The following is a 19889-nucleotide window of genomic DNA, read 5'->3' as shown; positions in this document are numbered from 1 at the left end:
AGTAACCATGACAATCACCATGACATTGCACACATTACATCAGTACAGGGCTCATATACAGAATAATAAGAAACGATTTGTATATCATCTACTTGCTTAAGCAGTGTCAGATTGTCAGGAATGCACTTGAAAGAAGTGACTTAAGATGATTGAGTAAAGGTAGTGACTGTAAATCAAGTTTTGCGGGTACGGGTACCCGTCTGCGACCCCGGTGCGGCTGGGTACGGGTACGGGTAGGCCGTGAGTCACTGGTGAGTAACCGTTTGTCACTCATTTCCCAACGTCTTGTCTCTTCTCACAATTCAAGTTCCTAGAATCAACCCACCCACGCCTGCAACATGGCTTCATCCCAGAGGTCGCAATCGGGTACCCGTACCCGTACCCTACCCGATACCCGGCCGGGTACGGGTAGCCGTGTATCGGGTAGGGTACGGGTACCCGTTTGCGACCCTGGTGCGGCCGGGTACGGGTACGGATAAGGAATCAAAACCCGTTTGCGACCTCTGCCGAAGAGTCTTCAGAGGCCGGTTGTGGCTTGCAGGCGGGCAGCTGAAAAACCCTGACGCACAGTTTGACTGACCGCACCATCATCGTTAAAATAAAGGTGCCGCCATCGTGGCTGCGACTGCCGCACCTGCTTGAGGCCAACGGTCGGCCTCCTGTCCTTGCCGCCACCCTGCATCTCCCAGACGCACAGCACCGTCGCCGTGCCCCCACACACCACCGTCTTGGCGTCGGGGCACACGGCACAGAGCAGAGGCCCCCACTCCCACATGCACTCAAACACCACGGGGGCCTAGAAATAGACACAAAGACAAAGATTCCCCATACAACATTATAGACCGGTTTTGGGGGCAAGTGCTGTTCAGCGAGCATCTATGAAGGCCGACATGGCACGCGTGTGTGTGTATGTACGTATGTTGGCACAGTAGGGGGCACAGGTGGTGCACCCTGGAGGTTGTGACAGTATCGTTTACTCGGTGTGTAACAATTGCCCTATCCCTAGCGACTCGACTCATTCTAATTGTCCAGGGTCGCGATTTTTTTGAAGAATCGATTATATTTTTGTGTTATTTCCTATGTTTTTCTCTGTGCTTTTTCCATATTGCCTGTACAATTTAGTTCACTCTATGAACCCAAATGCCACGTGAGCATCTTATTTGCAGCAATAAATAATAGTTTTCTGGCCATCGGGAGTGTAAGAATCGATTTTAATTGATACAACGATGCATTCCCCACACGCAGCCTATTGCAAGACAGTAATTTTAAATCAGATTCATACAGCAAAAGTTTAGAGTCAGGTCATTGTTTGTCACAGATGAAGAAAAAAAAACACAGCAGGAAAAACAAGTGACTGAATAAGACGTGTTAGACCTTGTCAGTGTCGTAGTTGCAGAGCCGACAGCTGAGGTCAGCAAAGCCCCAGGAAAATGTGCGCTGGAAGCCGGGAGGAAGCAGAACTTTGTTTTCTTCCACCGCCAGGACGCCTCGCTCCGTGCACACAATCTGTCCCACCGGGCCCTTCAGCTCTGGGACGCGCCACGTGCACACACAACAGACATAGATCACCCATATAGCCTTGACAAACTGTTAGGGCAAGTGCTGTCAGCGACCACCTACAAGAGCGTGGGTGGGCAACATCACGCCCAGCCGAGATGTTAACTCCCTCGCCTGATATGCAGGAGGGTCATGGGTTCGATTCCCACCCTGTCGCCTGCATATTTGGATTGCGTGTCTCTCTCCCCGTGGTTGCGTGGATATTTCTCCGGGTCGTCCGGTTTTTCTCTCCACATTTAGTCACGAAAGCTTAAAATCAAGTAATACATATTGTTGCGTATTGTCAATTATGTGCAGAACCAAAGTCAATGTGATGGTCTGGTGACCAGGCTGTAACCATCAATGCCCAATGCACTTGAGAACCTTGTTCAATCACAGGCAGTTGCCCGGATTTGAACCCAGGCTCTCAGCGGTGACAGCTCATTGTGCCACCCGGCCACCTCTGACAGATGTATTAAAAAAATAATGATCTAGTGATTATGAAGTTAAACTTTCGCCTCAATGGAGAACACAAAAGATGTGCGACGTCACTGGGGTATGACGGTCGGTGTCCAGCTCACCCTTGAGTGGCACGGGCGATGGGGTGAGGCAGTCGAGGTGGTGGAAGAAGAGACAGTCCTGGGCAGGGCCTGCGGACGCTCCGGGATTGGTGTCTCCAGACGGCTTGGAGCCCACCCTCTTCGCTGGGTGAGGCTTCTTGAAGAGCTGCGGGATGGCAGATCGTCGAGCGCCTTGTTGTAGCAGCGCCTTTGACACGTTGTGACGGGCGCTAGCTACAAGTTTTATTTTTGTACGAAGGAAGCCAATTGGCTGTTTATTGTTATTCGTGGGAAATATCATGTTTGTCCGAAGACATTTAAATCGTTTTCATTAAAACTGCCTTAAGGCAACAATACCTCAAATATGTAAATTATGAGAAAACCCATCACAACATACATGTACATATGCCTGTTAAACTTTTTTCTCACCGTACGTAGCAAACCGTGCTAATGAATGCGGTTGGAAACAATTAGGTTTAGTAACGCACCGAGATGTGCAGCATTGCATGCACAAAATCTTCCAGCCTAATCCACACCACCAGCTCAAGAGAACTGAAAATGTGGCCCTTCATGTTTTGGGCTCCCAGAGGCCCATGGTGCACGCAATGCTGACCCCCCCCCCCCCCCCCCCCCCTTTGTGTGTTGTTAAATATATTTGTTTACAGTCTGCATGGCGTCTTTCCGTTGCGATGAGTTTTCTCGTAGTTTACAAATTTTAATTACGACGGGAGCAGCTGGATCAGCCCATGCGTGCGAGCATGCTCAAATTTGGCATACAGACGGCACGACGGAAACTTGTTACAATGCCTCCACAACAACCAAAACTATGAACTAAAAACTATTTATCTTTTTTCAGCTAAGGCCCACTGAGCTATATGGCTCTTTTTCAGAAGTGACCTGGCCACAAATAATAGCTGAACAAAGTGGATAATCACGTGCAATTTATATCGGTCAAATACTCTTAACGCATTTTCTAAATGTGGAGGGGAAATCCGGAAGACCTAGAGGAAAAGCCACGCGACCACGGGGAGAACAAACACATTTACAAATATAAAGGCATCAAGGTCGGGATCGAACCCACGACCTTCCGCATACCAGGCGAGGGAGTTAACATCTCGCCACCTGGTCGTTGTACTGGCTCATTGCCCTGCAGGTGGGTGACTCAGGCACACAATGGCTGAATCTCTGCCTGAACTGCCAAATCCCACATTCAAACACTGGATAAAGGCATTTGCCACGTGTGAACCTTGCACAACCCACGAGTGTGTACGATGAAGGCGCAGCAGAAGGCAGGCATCTTGCCATGCTCATTAAAATCATCCCAAAGGGCTGTTTCCTTGATCTGCAAGCCTCGGCTGGAATTGCAAGGTCCTGTCGTGTTGGCAGCTTGACGAGCCACACGTAGAGCTGCCAGCTGCCCTGGTTTCCCCAGAATAGTCCTCTCTTTGGGGAAATTAAACAGTCTGTAGTTCCTCCATTCTCATGGTATTGTGAGATATTCCTCTTCCCATGATATTGTCCCGTTTTAAAAATATACATTTGTACTTAAAAGGTAGCAATCCTAGCCAACGGAGTGGAACCGGAGTCACCTGCTTGGGGATTTGGCCGAAGTTGTTGATGAATCCGATGGTGGCGGTGAGCTTGAGAGGGTCGGTGATGCTGTAGATGTCCACCTGGCCCTCGTAGAAGAGGTGGTGGAACACGTTGGTGCTGGCCACGGCCATGGGGCCCTGCTGCTTGCAGCCGAAGATCAGATCGATCCACTCGTGAAGGTGAGCGCTCACGTAGTCGCACTCCAGGGCCTGGCGGGGCCGAGATAATTCCTCGTCACCCCTGCACTGCGTCAGCGCTACCGTCGGCTGCATCATCGTCGTCACCATCATCATCGTCATCATCGTCATAGTCGTTAGTAGGCGTGCAACTCGTGCATTGAATGAAACCAATTACGAGTAAGCTCATGATACGTGTGTCGGGTTATCCATTTTCTGTCGTACAATGTTACTGTTGCATTTTGGCGAATGGAGAGAATTAAATTGTGTAGAAGAAACACAAACACGACAAAAGGAGAAGAGATTCTTCAATCGAATCTTGACCTTGAATCGCAGGAATTCACTGAATTGCAGGAGTGGTGAATTATTGCACGCCCAATCAAGAGCGTCTGCATTGATGTTGGCAACATCATCAGCATCATAATGGCTAAGGTATTACCTTTGGGGGTAATTAAAATTATTAAAATGTCAGTGATAGCGTGAGCGTTATGGTAACACCATCAAGCTCCTAGCACATCTCATCGAGACAGCAATTACAGTGTTGACGGGTACTATTTTATTTCCGTTGACGCTGGAAACCATGAAATAATGAAAACGTTTTTTTTCTCTCTGGAAAAACAGGTCGTCGAGCACAGAAGTGGTGATAAGGAAAGAGGAATATACGGCACGATTGCAATAGTGTGGTGCGAGTGGCGGGATTTTGTAGATGATCGCTGATTGGTGCACCGAGCTTGGCGGAGATATGAGTACACAACGCAATAACGGAGGGGTCAGGCTCAGGATATAAACCGAGAGAGAGAGAGAAATACAATTGAAGAGGGACGATGGTTACCTCTCGATGAACCCGGATGAACTCGCGAGCATCTCCTTTGGCCCAGTTTGGCAAGAGGACCTCTCCCAGCCAAATCCCATTCTGTTTGCAGCCTGCAACATAGAAGAAGCAAGTTGTGTTCCCGTTTAAGTTAACTTTTCCTGAAATGTTTGGATTTTTATTCTGCAAAATATATTCCGATCATACGAACAGGGTCACCTATGATCACTGTTTCATTGCTTTTATGGCTTTATTTTGGTGATTTTCGAAAAGTTTTTTGGTTTGGCCATGTTTGTTTGTTGTAATACAGAGTTAGACTGATGGCCTTAATCTAAGTTGTCTTGTGGTTGTTGTTGTTTGACTTGCATCCCACTGGGATTTTTGCACACAGTGTTGGTGTACGGTGCTTTTTCTGCAATATTTTGCTGTCTTTTCTTGGATTTTCTGTTTGCACTTAGTCACATAGTCACTTTAAGATGTTTTCTTGTTCATGTTTTTGTTTTCTGTTTGTTGCGGTTGCACCCGATTCAAGAGCCGAATGGCTCACAGGGCTATACCTAATAAATGAACTTGAACTTGAACCTAGAGAGACAAACCAATTTCCATTTGGAATTCTCCCCGTAGCAAGCAAAGAAGAATTCCGGAGGATTGTCGATTGCTTCGACAGATCTCTTTATTCACGCTCGTGCCTCACCGTATGTGTGGCTTGCAAATAATGTTATTTGCATGGAATGAGAGGTAGCATGAGCTAAGATAATATCCCGTATTTATTTATCGAACAAAGCCTCACCAGGCTCTAGTTTGGCCAATTCCATTTAAGGAGAGTTTTGCACGTGGGGATAACACTAAAACCAATGCAATCTCCTGGCCACCTCGCAACTGGATTGACAAAACCACGTATGAACGTGTGCCGATTGACAAACCACATTTGAACGTGCGTGGTTTTTGCGTGCAGTCTTTGGTGACTGGGCTGACACCCATTAACTTCACTTGAGAACCCGGTTTGATCGCGAGTGGCCGACTCCCGGATTCGCCCCCAGGATTTCATCATCGCCCGCTCAAGTGCCCTGACATGCTTTCGCCCCCTTGAGCCACTCGGCTCAACTCAACATTCGCTTGTTGCTATTTATATATACATATATAAAGAAAGCAGTGCAAGCCTTCCACGCTGGTGCTCAGCGCAAGGGTGTTTGGATGTAAGGCGCCGATAGTCCTCGCCAATCACCGAGGTTATAGTGGTTGGAGTTTTGCAGGAAATCCGGGAGGTAGAAGAATTCTGGGATGAGCTCCTTGACGTCGGCCATGTTGTTCCTGGAGGCGGACAGCCAGGCGTCTCGGACGCTGTGGAACATGCGGTCAGCCAGATCAAAATGTCCGCCCTGTCGGGGAGGGTGCGGGAAAGGGGTTACAAAAACACAAAAACACGAAAACACAAAAACGCCAACGCCATGAGCAACAAAATCAACACGTGAAATTGTATTCACTTCTGGCAGAGATAGCAGGATGGCTCAGAGGTCAGAACACTGAGCCAGCACTGCTGGTAGTCTTGGGATTGAATCTTAAGATTGACTGCAGAGCAGAGTGTCCCACTCCCACCGGCACTCAAATGATAGTTCAAGGAAGTGGCTTATCATCACGTGGAAATTTACAGCAGCCAAATACTCTAAACGCATGTGTCTCAATGCGGAGGGAAAAACCAGAGGACCCGGAAAAAATCCACGCGACCAAGGGGGGAACATGCAAACTCCAAATATACAACAGGCATCAAGGGTCAGGGATCGAACCCACGACTTCCTGTATACCAGACGAGCAAGTTAACACCTCGCCACCACGGCGCCCCTTAACAAAGCCCGACTGCTTTGTGGACAACTGCCTCGTGGCTGCGAAGCCGCACTCACCTGCAGGCGGAGAAACGTTTGCGTGAACGGTTCCATCCGCACGAGGTACGAGGCGACGATCATGGCCGACGAGTAGTGCGTGCCGTAGTGGTAGGCCGGGGTCTCGCCTGCAGACGCACGTCGCAGCAAACGTTCAGTTTAGAAAAATTCACCCATGTCCGTATAGCTCTCCGATGATGCAATGCCCCCTTTCTCTCTTCCCAGCCAAGGTGATTTCAAGGCACTTCGCTGCAACATTTGTATCCAGCTCCAATTCCGATTTAAAGCTGTCGTGACTGCAGGGATTCATCTTCTTGGTTCTTTCAGTAAAGTCACGTAGAAGGGAAGTAATAAAATAATAAAGCATAATAAAATAATTCTCACGACGTTTCGGCCACAACGCAAGCAGCCGTCCTCAGGTGAATTATTTTATTATTTTTTATTTTTATCATTTTATTACTTCCCTTCCCTTCTACGTGACTTTACCGAAAGAACCAAGAAGACAGCTCCAATTCGTTAAGTCCGTGCCCGCATTCGCGCGCGCGCGTTTGCTCTGAAGGGCGAATGCGAGAAACGTAAGCTCGTTGCGTCAGTCGTCGCACACCGATTGCAAATTGCCGTCGGCGTGTTTGAGTGCCGGAGCCGCCAGCTGTACCGTTTGGGTCCTCCCAGTCTTGGTAGCGCTTCTGGAACTGCTCCAGGCGCTCCATCGTCTGCGCTCCCATGGGTTTGGACATATCTCGGAACGTGCGAGGGTCCGTCAGGTCAAGCTCCTGCTCCCACCCAACACAGAGAGGAGATATACAACCAAAACGGTTTCCTTCACGAAGCACACTTTGTCATTTGAAAGCCGTAATAAAAGCCACATTTTATAGAAATTTATCACGCAGCAAGAATGCACATGGAGCCACTGTGTATGTGCGCTAGACGCGTCAATGACAATTGCCGACACTTCGCCACAACATTCTAGTTCGGCTGGTTTGTAAAGCCCCGTGCACAAGCAACATAAACAATAAACACACTGATATCAGCGCGTTGCTATGCTGACAAAGAAAATGATTCATTTTTGCCAATGAGTGCTTTCCCCATCACGTCCTGAACATGGTTTGATGGCCCACTGCACACACGTATCTGGTACGTGTATCAAAGTGCACGTGGATATCCGTTGCTATGCTGACAAAGAAAATGATTCATTTTTGCCAATGAGTGCTTTCCCCATCACGTCCTGAACATGGTTTGATGGCCCACTGCACACACGTATCTGGTACGTGTATCAAAGTGCACGTGGATATCCGTATCTGGTACGTGGTGTATCATAGTGCATGGGGGAATTCGTATCTTGCACGTGTATCAAAGTGAACGTGTAAATTCGTATCTGGTACGTGTATCATAGTGCACGTGGAAATTCGCCCCACTCGCGATTTGATGAACTGTCACAATTGCGGGTTGAGGTTCGATTCAAGAATATATTTATTTATAGTGAATGCAGCTATATCTCTCTCTTGGCTGCAGGGTTTACACGACAAAATCACAGCAGAGACGAACCGCAAACAATCGATTCTTAGACGGATGATTCGACGTATCTCGAGTTTAGGAATCAATGTTGATGAATTGTAATTCATGAATGACATGCCTAATGTAATGCATATATATATTATTGGTAAGAACCTCCTGGTTACACCAGCCCACAGGGGATTATTGTGTCCGTCTGTCGCGCAGGGAGGGGCTGGGTGGGGAGGGAGGGGCTGGGTGGGGAGGGGCTGGGTGGGGAGGGGCTGGGTGGGGGGTGGGAGGGTTGGGGCTGGGCTGGTCACCCCGTGGTGCCCTTATAAAACTCAACGTTTAACCTACTCACACCGGCTTATGCCCACCCTCACAGTCAGCCATATTTGCAGAATACACCACGCCGCCGTTGACCCTGGCCATTGACCGAGCAACCCAACGTTCCTACCAGCTCCCTCCGCAGGAATGTGTTAAAATTATATTGTTTGAAATGTCAACCCACTGCTAAAGGCCTCCCCACACCGTGGGGAGGCCTATTAGCGTGGTTGGCGCGGTTGGCCAAGTACGCTGCAAAATAAGTTCAACGTACATACATAAGTGTGCGTAGATAACAAATGTGTGTGGACACGCACACACGGGTAACAGAGCTCACGTGCACCTCAGACTGGTAGTCGGCCAGGATCCAGGGAAAGACGGGGTACTGCATGAGGTCGTTGTAGGAGCGTCCGGCCAGCGTGTTCAGGTGCATCAGGTACTGGAAGTTGCTGATCTCCCCGTGCTGAGGGAGGGGAGGGGAGGGAGGTGATGGCAACAGTCAAGACGCACGACAGAGTCAGAATCTTGAGTTTCGACTGGAAGAATCCGATGAGGTATGAAGCTCTTTTCACAGATGTCCAGTAGCGGTGGGTCAGAGTTACAACAAACAATACAAAAACAGATCGCGGTGGCAGGTAACAGAAAGCTAAGCGAGTCGCTAAATATCATTATAAATAAAATATATAAGTACAAATTGCATAAGTAGAATTTTTTTTGTCGATTTTTCAACACCAAATGAAATCTTGGGGCAAGGCGGCAAAACAAAAACAGTCCCAGACCACACCATGACCAGCACACAGTCCCTCAATAAAATTGCACGTTAAAATTGAACTGTCGATACATTGCTAAAGATTAAAGTTACAAATCACATTGGCAAATGTGGTGAAAATCAGAACTAATCTTCTGCTTCAGACTATTTTTTGAAGGATGATTCATGATGTTCAGGCAGGGAATAAGGTTGTTCCAAAACGTTGGTACTGCAATAGCAAAGCTTTCGTCACCTCTTACAATTCTTGTTCTTGGGATAGTTAAAAGAAAAATTACACAGACGTCTTGGGTTTCTTCCATTTGACAATCGGGTTCATGAATTAGCGAAGAATAGCGCGTATTTATCAATACGAATTTTATGGATGAACAGGTCACAATGTAGATTTATTTTTGAATGAAGTGATGTGAGATTGAATTTTAACTAGAGGTCACAATGGTGGGTCCTGTATGGTACATCCGGTGCAAATTGAAGATCAGAAGGATGAAGCGGGTTTCGTCTATTTAGCGATTCATAAGTAGCTGATCTGTAAGCAGCGTCATTGTAGTCAAAGAGTGGTTGAATGATAGCCTCAACAAATTTGCAGGTGCAATCGAATGGGAAAACATGTTTTTTACTGTATGAAAACCCCTAATTTTGATCAGATTTTCTTTGAGATGTTTTCAATATAGGGTTGGAATGTGAGCTTTGAAACAATCACTAATACCATGTATTTGAAGCACTCTGTTCAATGTTGTTTCCGATATCCGCAACAGGTGAAGGGAATTAAATCGTAGCGGCGAGTCTACCTGTGCCGAATCCATTCTTTTTTTATCTCTCTCCCAATTGTGCACACTGGTGCCATGTCATGAGATCAAGTGTTCGCTTGGATCTCTTGCAGAGCAGTGCAGCTCGGCGTTAGAGATCGGCCCACAGAAACGGGGACTCGCAGAACGACTTTTTAAACGTACCATTTATATTTATTCATTCACAAACTAGGGTGTATAATCTAGTGAGAATTATTTTATGTTTTATTTTTACTATTTTATTATTTCCCTTCTACGTGACTTTACCGAAAGAACCAAGAAGATGAATCCCTGCAGTCACGAAAGCTTTAAATCGAAATCTAGGGTGTATAATCTTGATTTGAAGCTTTCGTGACTGTAGGAATCCATACTCTTTGGTTCTTTCGGTAAAGTCACAGAGGTGTATACTTTTTCATACCCCCTGACTAGATATGAAGGTTCATCTCATGGCAGTTAAACCAATGTTTTTTTTGTTATTCCCAAAGCCACGATATTGATAAATGACGTTAAAAAAATTTAATTTGATGTGATGATTTTTCATGAAGCCATTGGTGAGCAGGCTGAGACCATTCACTTGCTAAGCTTAAGAACCTGGCGATTGAATTCTGGATTCAAATCCAAGGCCACAGCATTGACAGCTCAGTGATCTGACCTCCAAGTCACACGGCTGCCTCTTGGAATCAAATGTTGACTCGTTCCACTGTAATTGCTTCTTGTCTATTCTTGGACTCGGCAATTGAATCAGTGATTGCTAAACGTGGCTAGAATCATTTTAGAAGCAGACACGCAGGCCACCAGAGCAGGCTCTTCCAATTTTATTTAAATGTGATTAAAATAATTTACAGCTGCTGTACATTTTTTTACTCACTATATATGTATCTGTTATTCTTATGGTCTACATTTTGTGTTTTCAAAAAGTGTAATTTAAAAAAATATCTTTTGTAAATTTGCACTTCCATCCACCTGTTGGATTTATTTATCCTATAAATTCTAGCTCCTGTAGATGTCAATGGACTCTCCGAAGCTGCTTTAATACAAAAAGAGTTGATCAACCGTAAATGTCGAATTTTAAAAAAGATCGGTGCAGCAATACATCTTGCAGCATTGCTATTTAATTCCGTATGAATTGCCACGGGAGCATGAGGATTAGCATGGATTCACTTTAATTCTGGGCAAAAACAAATGAAAGGACTTAATGTTCTTCAAAGGGCAAGCTCTTGAATACTAATGAGGAGTGGACGTACACTCTCTCGGTTCATTGCCATCACGGGTGCGTAATGCCCCCCGCCGCTACTGCCAAAAGAGAGTGTTGGGCACTCAGGTGAAGACGAAATAATGAAACGGTGGCGACTGTGCTGAGACCAATAAAACACACTACACTTGAGCACCTGGTTCAATCGGAGGTGGCTGAAACCTGGATTTGAATGCAGGGAAGTCTGCTGTTCTGGCTCTGTGGCTACGACAGGGCAGCTTGTGAGCCGCTGTGCCACTTGGGACATCTCCATCTCGGGGGTAAACGGTTTCGATTATCCGGTGAAGATACGTACCACCCAGCGCTGCGTCACCGATCGCTCTCCAACCAGGCCGCTCAGCAGACCCGACCTGAAAAACAATGGAACACCGGGCTTTCATTTCTATTCTTGTTGCAAGGCCATGGTTTTAATGCTCAACTTGTATGTTTTGGGAACACAATGATTGACACAAATTAGGCCATTTAATCGCCATCATGTCGAGAGACAACGAAATTAAATTCCGTATTGAATGCACCATCAAGTGTAAAGAAATGGTCATGCAATATGACACCGGGGAACTACTTCTGAAGTCTGTCCAATAATTATCATGGTTGGCTACGAAAGAAGTTCAACATACATCCTATTGTATAGGATTTTATACTCCCAACACTAAAAGCAAGTTGTTTAAGCCAAGATATACATTTTCAGCGGCAAAAGTGGGGCCAAATATAATTACGGCATCAATGTTCGCTGAAATTACATTACATTGCAGCTCATTCTTGTTTGTATGGCTGATGTAGAGCCCCAATTATAGTTTAACTTTGAGGTGCTTTGGGCCAGATAATTGCTCCAGGAATACAGAGTGTATCGCTGCGATGCCTCCTTCGTATTTGTGAATCGGGCTTTGAGTCATTGTGCGTTCCTCGATCTGTTGTGCCGGGTAACCACAGTCACACAACGGAGAGATTTTTTTTCCCTTTTGCGCATCAAGTATCCACATCTGCTGTTGCGATGGCTTGTGTGTGGCTGTGGTTTTGGGGGTTGTGCCCAGAAGCTTCGCGGAACATCGGAGCCATGGATCATTCTGTCGGGTCTTTGACAATTTTTTAAAAAATTTGTCGATTACAATTCAGTGCAAATAACGCAATGATAATTGGAATCAATCCCAATTTTATATGGTGGGTTTTTGCACATTCATTGGGAAGTGTACTGAGGCCATCAACTCGCTACCCTTGAGAACCCAATCTGGGTGGCCACTTGAATCTCAGTGGTGCCGGCTGCTAGGTGACCTGTTGTGGTGTTAGCACCCCCCCCCCCAACCACCTCTTGGATCATAAATACCCACATCAAAACAAAATAATAACATTTTCATTAAATTTCGATTTAAAGCTTTCGTGACTGCAGGGATTCATCTTCTTGGTTCTTTCGGTAAAGTCGCGTAAAAGGGAAATAATAAAATAATAAAAATAAACCATAATAAAATACAATTCTCACGACGTTTCGGCCACAACGCAAGCAGCCGTCCTCAGGTGAAGAACAGGTCTGTTGGACAAACCCAGAAGCTTCGCAACGTCGTGAGAATTGTATTTTATTATGTAAAATTTTTATTATTTTATTATTTCCCTTCTACGTGACTTTACCGAAAGAACCAAGAAGAACATCTCCATTGTTGTATTTTCAAATCTTTACATGCATTTTAACCACCATTACGCCCCTTAATCAATTTACTGCTGGTTCAAGGTCTCCCCGTGCCCTATCAGTCGTGGGGGTTATTTAACCTTCACCACGCCGGTCAATACCGGTTGGAAGTGAAGAACCTCAGCAACAGCTCCGCGCAACACTCGCAGTCGACGTTAGCCTTTGCTTGGAATTGAACGCCCGCCCCGGGGCTCACAGCGCAGCATGCCAACGAGTGTTGCCATCACGTTAATAACATTCCTATCATCCGACTAATTACCGTGTCCTTCTCAGTGCCGGCTCACTCATCTGCGCAGATTTTGGTTTATTGCAGAGGAGCGTTGGCGAACGCTGGCAATGGTGTTCCGAGTCAAAAATAATAGGCAGGCGTCAGCATCCTCATCCGTACTTCACTCACAATGCCAACGTGCGCTTCTTCAAGAGAAAGTTCTTCGCCGTGTATGTGGCTGGAGGCACCGCTATCTTTAGCCAACCCTTCCGGCTCAGTGCGATGGGAAAATGACAACGATTTCCAGCTTTAACTCACTCAATTGTTCCCTGTGCTTTAGACAGGAAACCACGCAGGCTCCAAAGCAACAGACGTTGAATGGATAAAAAGCAAACACCAAAAATCACCTTTCTGGATTGCAGCTTCCGTCAAAAAAACATAGTTCGTTTTTTTCTTTCTGAAATTGAAATGTCTCGATCCTCGCCTTATCAAGGACACTCACTAATCCATGCTGACACAATCCAATTTAAGAGCACAACTGAATCGATGCCCGTCAGTAAACGCACGCCCACCCACAAACCATAGTGACCTATCAGGCGCGACAACAGTTACTGAAGCTGGAGGGGACATCGCGATCCTGCCCTCGGAAATGTCTCTTGACAGCAGGGAATTAATCACTGGCTCCGCACCTTAGCCAATGTTGAACTTGGCTGAAGCGGTGACGGATGAATTAGCCAAGCGGCTACCGTGTGAATAGTTCAAATGTGGCTGGGAACCTCCATCTGTAAGCTTCCTGGTGGGTTCCCTGAGGCCAAAGTAACTATCCCTAACAATAAGCATCCCAGACCAAAGTATGCGGGTACGGGTAGGCCGTGAGTCACTCGTGAGTAACCGTTTGTCACTCATTTCCCAACGTCTTGTCTCTTCTCACAATTCAAGTTCCTAGAATCAACCCACCCGCGCCTGCGACATGGCTTCATCCCAGAGGTCGCAATCAGGTACCCGATACCCGTACCCTACGGCCGGGTACGGGTACCCGTTTGCGACTCTGGTGCAGCCGGGTACGGGTAAGGAATCAAAACCCGTTTGCGACCTCTGACACAGGCCAGCAGACCAGCAATATACGCCACGGTGGCGAGATGTTAACTCCCTCGCCAAGTATGCAGGAGGTCGTGGGTTCGATCCCGACACTGACGCCTGTATATTTAGAGTTTGCATGTTCTCCCCGTGGTCGCGTGGACTTTTCTACGGGTCCTCCAGGTTTTTCACACCACATTTAAAATCAACGTGCGTTTAGAGTATTTGGCTGCTATAAATTTCCACATAAGCTCCTTCGTTGAGCTATCATTTGTGGCCAAGTCATTTCTGAAAAAGAGCTATGAAGCTCAGTGGGTTTCACCTGGTAAAATCAAAAGTTTAGTTAAACGCAATTCCTCCCATTCACGGCACCTCCCACCTCATGCATAATGTACGTGGCAGGCAGAACGTTGCCTGGCAACGCCACACAACAGTTGGCACGCAGACAAGGGGCCTCACTGCGCCCAAGTTGTGGCTCTCTGGCTGGCAGGCAAAAACAAATCACTGGCCCTCTTCGAGTTCAACTTCAACGGCCGCCGCTTCGATGGCAACGTGAGCGAGCTTCGGCGGCCCGCAGTCGAAGACTGAGGAAGGTGAGGGGGGGGCGGTTTTGTCGATGCGGTGGAGTGGGGCCGGTACGAGGGCCTCAAGGGGGGGCTTGAGGAGTCAGATTGTCGCACTTCGGCCTCTCCACTGCGAGTGTGGCTGGTAAAGTGGCCTCTTCCAGACGTCCTCTGCGCTGGCCGCGGAGAAGCCGCCGGGGCTTGAAGGCACCACATTTTGCACGCGCCTCGCGCAGTAACGGTAAGCTGCGTGCACATTTTTTTTAATTTAAACAACGTTTTTCAATGTTTTCGGCTCTCATAAGAAACATGCGTGAACCCTTTTCGTCTTTTTTTTCTTTCGTGGCGGCAAGTGAAAATGGACGGTTGCAAAATACGACGCCGCTTCGCCTGTCTGATAGCCATATCTTTCCTTAATGGGCATTTCCTTTCTGAATGCTAAAAGGAAAATAAAGCAAATGAGACCAAGACCAAAGTAGACAGCACGAGCCTGCCGGGTGAGATCAACTTGTTTGTCCTGTCACATTTCCCGTGGCCAAACGAACTCTGTGTCCGCTGGACCGCAACGCCGTTGCGCCGTGCCTTTTCAATTAGAGAAACGTGAGATTAAGGGCGGACATCCGTTACCCCGGCGCATACCGATGGAGCCCACACAGCGAGCGTGTACTGTTACCCGTGCTGCGCAGCGGCCGCAGCTATGGTAACGACTGCACGGCATTCATAGGGAACGTGGCCCTATCTAGGCCAGCCCGGCCCCTCTCTCATGTGGCCGTGTTTTGCGTGCCGTCACCTCGTCAACTGCAACGTGGCGAGTTGTTAACTACTTCGCCTGGTATACAGGGGGTCGCGGGTTCGATCCCAGCCCTCACGCCTGCTGCTGTATATTTGGAGTCTGCGTGTTCTCTCTCCCCGTGGTCGTGAGGATTTTTCCCCGGGTCTCATCCGGTTTTTCCCTCCGCTTTTCGAAACGTGCGTTTAAGAGTATTTGGCTGCTATAAATTGCCACGCAATAAGCCACTTCGTTGAGCTATCATTTGTGGCCAGGTCACTTCTGAAAAAAGAGTTATATAGCTCTCTGGGCCTTATTTGGTAAAATAAAAATAGCATACTTAGTTTAGTTTATAATTGTGCTGTGCTTAAATACGGCGGCACGCGTTGTCTCTTCTCGGTTTCGCAACTGGCGTTAAGCTTTTCGGTTGTTAGGTTTTGAAGTCAGTCATCCAAAAAACAAGGAAGAACTGGAGCGCAATGAATGCCTTGCGTACAGTTTGTGTATTTGTGCGCGCGATGGGCAGCGGAAATATTTTTAGAGCTGGGTGTAAACGAGGTGCAATGACCTCATACTGCATTCAGCTTCCTTCGAATGTCCATTGTTATATACTCGTCAATTAAGCGTTTGCAACACGTACACAAACTGGAAAAACACTGCAACCTTGCTTGCAATGTTCGAATTCAAAAACGAGAACATAAATACGAACCTCCTCATTCTAGAAAAGGCCATGCTACTCATCAAGTTTAATTTGACCTTGACTGTTGAGAAAAGAAAATAGACGTCGGCAGGACATGTCGCTAGAAGGGATGGTGACTCGCGGTCGAGACTAATGACGGAGTGACATCCAAAGGAGAGAACACGCATGAGTGGAGAACCACCGTGGAGATGGAGTGATGAAATCAGTCTCATGTGCAGGAGCTGGATGGACTGTCTGTCACATTGCAAGACCATGAAAGAATGGTGACGGCTTAGGGAGGCTTATTAGTGGACAGGAACATGCGTTTATAGAGTATGTGGCTGATATAAATTTGCACGCGATAAGCCACTTCGTTGAGCTATCGTTTGTGGCCAGGTCGCTTCTGAAAAAGAGCTACATAGCTCAGTGGGGCCTCACCTGGTAAAATAAAAATAAAACTCTTGAATAGTTTTGACTAGAGGCTAACCGAGCCGCGTGTGTTCGTTGCTTCCCGTGCAGAAGCCATCATGCCCAAGAAACGCGCGCCCAAGGGCCGAAAGCTGACGCTGAAGCAAGCCAAGGCGGCCGTGCACAGCACCCCCGACGGGAAGAAGCGCCTCAACCTCAGCAACGCGGGCCTCGCCATCTTCCCCAAGTGCCTCCTCAAGCTGAGCGACGTCGACGAGCTGGACCTCAGCCGCAACGCGCTCCGCGTCCTCCCGCCCTCCATCGGCAAGTTCGTGAACCTCCGCTCGCTCGACGTCCACAGCAACCGGCTCGAGAGCCTGCCCGAGTCGCTGGGCCAGCTGAGCGGCCTGCTGCACCTCAACGCTTGCAACAACCGGCTGGTTACGCACCGCCTCCCCGAGGGCCTCGCGCAGCTTCAGAAGCTGCGCACCCTCAACCTGGGCCTCAACGAGCTGGACAGCGTGCCGCGCTGGCTGGGCCATCTCCGGGAGCTCACCGACCTGGGTCTCTTCGACAACGCCATCGCGGGCCTGCCCGAGACCGTGGCCAAACTGCCCAAGCTCCAGAAGCTCAACGTGAAGCGGAACCCGCTTGCGCTGGCCCCGCCGGAGACAGGCGTCGTGCCGGGTGGGGGCGAGCCGTGCCCCGAGGAGGCGTCCCTGCTGCTGGTGCACGAGTCGGAGGTGTGCAAGCCTTGCCTGGCCTCGTGCCAGGAGGAGAGGGCACGTAGGGCCGGCCTGCTCAAGAACACCAACAAGGGGTCCAACCGCGGGGTGGGAAGGTTTTCCGGGCTCATAACGCCCAACTCCGTGGCGAAAGAGACGCAAACTGCCTGGAGATGAAGCGTTTATCGGGTACGGCACCACCTCAGGGATGTGGGCGACGTTGGAGACGGAGGTTTAGAGGGGGGTGTTTGTGCACGGGGTACTTTGGCAGCAGCAGCAGGACGCAGAAGTGTTACAGCAGAGCGAAGTTAACCTTGGCCCCGCAAAGCCACCTACTTCTCTAGATTTAGCCGGTTAATTAAATAACTTACATTTAACTCGGCGTTTGCCAAGAACACTTAATTAACCAGATTGGATTGTTACACACATTTTTACTTGAAAGTGAAATGTTATAATTTCAATACATTTTAAGGGAATGTACATGCCATAGAGTAATAGTTTTACACTTAGGTGGGTAAAATTAATTTAAACTGCCCAAGCCAATCAGAAAAATAAATCTGGACAGTGATACCAATATTCTTGGTTCTTTCGGTAAAGTCATCACGTAGAAGGGAAATAATAATTTTTATTTCATTTTTTTTCCTACGTGACTTTACCGAAAGAACTAAGAGTATGAATCCTTGCAGTCACGAAAGCTTCAAATCTAGAAACAATAAAAATTCTCACGACGTTGACTGCAACACAAGCAATCGTCATCAGGTGTGATACCAATGTTAACCGTCACTGACAAAAATTAAACTCCGATGAAGGAAAACCCCAACAACACCGAGCGCGTCATGGTTCCACGCGAATTGCGTTTCGCTCACCCAGCCTCCACACTTGCGTTGGGGTTCTGTCCGGAGACGCTCTCACTGCTGTCCGCGAGGGACGGTGCGATCGTCAAAAACCTGCGCTCGTCCGGGCGACAAAGGGGACACCACTTTGAGATCGCCTCGCCACCCCCCCAACTCCACAGTCATCGCACACGAAAGACAAAGATTCCCCCGTGGAGCCTTTAACAGACTTTTGTGGCTGTTAGAGAGCACCTATGAAGGCCAGCACAGGCATGCGAAGGGGGTGGGCGGCCAGCACCACGCCCGGCCGCCTTTGTCTTCCGAGTGCTGATGTTTTACACACTGCATCAGGTACTCGTTTGAGGCTGAGTCGACAGAGTGGAGGCCCGGGACCGGTTCAGATAATTGTCACTGGTGTTGGCCGTGAGCGAGAATCGAACTCGGGTCGCCGGGTTCGTAGCGCAGCAACGCTAACCACCGTGCCACCGCTCCCCCATCATCACCCACACACACACACAAACACGGCACATTCGTAGAAAAACTAAGTGAGAGCTCGTTAATGTTCATGGTTAAGTCTACACCCTGATGATCTTTATCACTTTGTGCTTTGTTTGCAAAGGCTTTTAAGCTCGTGATTTGGTGCTTAACACGCCAGAGGCCTTACCTTTGGTACACCTTGTTTCTCACCCCACGTGGGAACACCAGGAGGTAGTTCCTGCCGTCGTTTGAGAATACTTCCACGGCCATCGGCTAAACAAAAATACCAAGAGGAGGATCTCAGCGGCATTGCGGTGTTACGTTTGACGAATAAGCGCGCCACTTGAGTGAACTTTGTGTACAAACTCATTTGCAATTAAATGTCTCTTCTTGGAAAGAAGGTGGGGTCTGTGGTTTCTGATGAAAAATTCTGTTTCGCACGAGATCAGCTCCCTGCTCTTGACAATGTCAGGGCTTTGGGCTGGGCCATCGAAATAGAAGATGGTGGTCACCTCATGGCGCTGTGCTTTCAGATGTGCTCCTGCGGCCGTCTGGAACGCTCTTCCTTCTGACATTAGGAAGCCACTGGAGAAATGCACTTTTAAATCTAGATTGAAAACTCATTTCCTTAGAGCTGCTTTTTGTGTTTAGTTTGTTGTACTTCCCCCGCACCTCCAATTAGCACGGTTGGCTACGTACGGTGCGAAAAATGTTCAACACACATACATTGCTTGCATTGTCTCCATAACTAAGCAGTAAATAGCCAGTCAAACTCCGGCTGTGTGTCCCGGCAAAATAACCCAACTAAACAGTATGAATGCTTCATAATGCACAGCAGCTGTACAAGTCTATATTTTATTTGGGATATATTTATTTTTACTAAGACGGTTCGTAACGTGAAAAGACATAGATGGTAAAAGTTAGCCAACAAAATTTCTGATTCTTAATCTGATCTGCGGCTCAGAATACAACAAACTATTCATCAAATCAGCGGAGCTAAGGGGGGCAATGGACGATTAATTTCGTGCCAAGAGACTACGAGTGAATATTCATGATAACAGAAAGGGGTCGCATGGCAGCGCATAGGTGGTTAGGTCCACTTCACTATGAACCCAATGACTTGAGTTCGATTCCCAACCACGGCGAACACCAGCGGTGAGTTATCCCTGAAGCAGCCCTGGGCATACCCCTCTCACCAACCCGTACCGACCAGCGTGGCGAAGATCAGGTAAACAGACCCCATGAACAACATGGCACGGGGGAGCCTCCGTCCTGTTGTGAACTGACAAGAGGAGCTG

The 19889-nt window shown here is 47.9% G+C and overlaps 2 protein-coding genes across 3 annotated transcripts in view; one reads left to right on the top strand and one right to left on the bottom strand.

The window, feature by feature from the left end:
* Positions 1–19889, bottom strand: part of LOC133350573 (WD repeat and FYVE domain-containing protein 3-like) — a 91766-nt gene that overhangs the window by 11657 nt on the left and 60220 nt on the right. The window contains exons 44-55 of the mRNA XM_061565052.1: positions 18779–18864; positions 18148–18228; positions 11470–11524; positions 8715–8834; positions 7209–7326; positions 6575–6681; positions 5902–6055; positions 4698–4789; positions 3686–3898; positions 2118–2262; positions 1375–1529; positions 635–796 (exon numbers count right to left, since the gene is read on the bottom strand). Coding sequence (XP_061421036.1) covers positions 635–796; positions 1375–1529; positions 2118–2262; positions 3686–3898; positions 4698–4789; positions 5902–6055; positions 6575–6681; positions 7209–7326; positions 8715–8834; positions 11470–11524; positions 18148–18228; positions 18779–18864 — 1488 coding nt within the window. The remainder of the gene's footprint in view (positions 1–634; positions 797–1374; positions 1530–2117; positions 2263–3685; positions 3899–4697; positions 4790–5901; positions 6056–6574; positions 6682–7208; positions 7327–8714; positions 8835–11469; positions 11525–18147; positions 18229–18778; positions 18865–19889) is intronic.
* On the top strand, positions 14567–18991 carry LOC133350574 (leucine-rich repeat-containing protein 18-like). Of its 2 annotated transcripts, none has more exons than XM_061565055.1 (2): positions 14567–14730; positions 16668–18991. In XM_061565055.1, exon 2 carries the CDS (start codon positions 16676–16678, stop codon positions 17456–17458), a length of 783 nt encoding a protein of 260 aa, XP_061421039.1. In that variant the 5' UTR covers positions 14567–14730; positions 16668–16675; the 3' UTR covers positions 17459–18991. The 2 variants fall into 2 exon arrangements, with proteins under 2 accessions (XP_061421039.1, XP_061421037.1); XM_061565053.1 differs by lacking the exon at positions 14567–14730 and adding an exon at positions 14781–14941.

Source organism: Lethenteron reissneri, chromosome 34 (assembly GCF_015708825.2).
Source record: "Lethenteron reissneri isolate LAM-NWPU_2019-01 chromosome 34, ASM1570882v1, whole genome shotgun sequence".
NCBI classification, from domain to species: domain Eukaryota; kingdom Metazoa; phylum Chordata; class Hyperoartia; order Petromyzontiformes; family Petromyzontidae; genus Lethenteron; species Lethenteron reissneri.
This window is presented reverse-complemented; position numbering and strand designations above follow the sequence as displayed.

Excerpts from the sequence above, each read along its gene's own strand:
- LOC133350574 (XM_061565055.1), top strand. The coding sequence starts at position 16,676 with ATGCCCAAGAAACGCGCGCCCAAGGGCCGAAAGCTGACGCTGAAGCAA.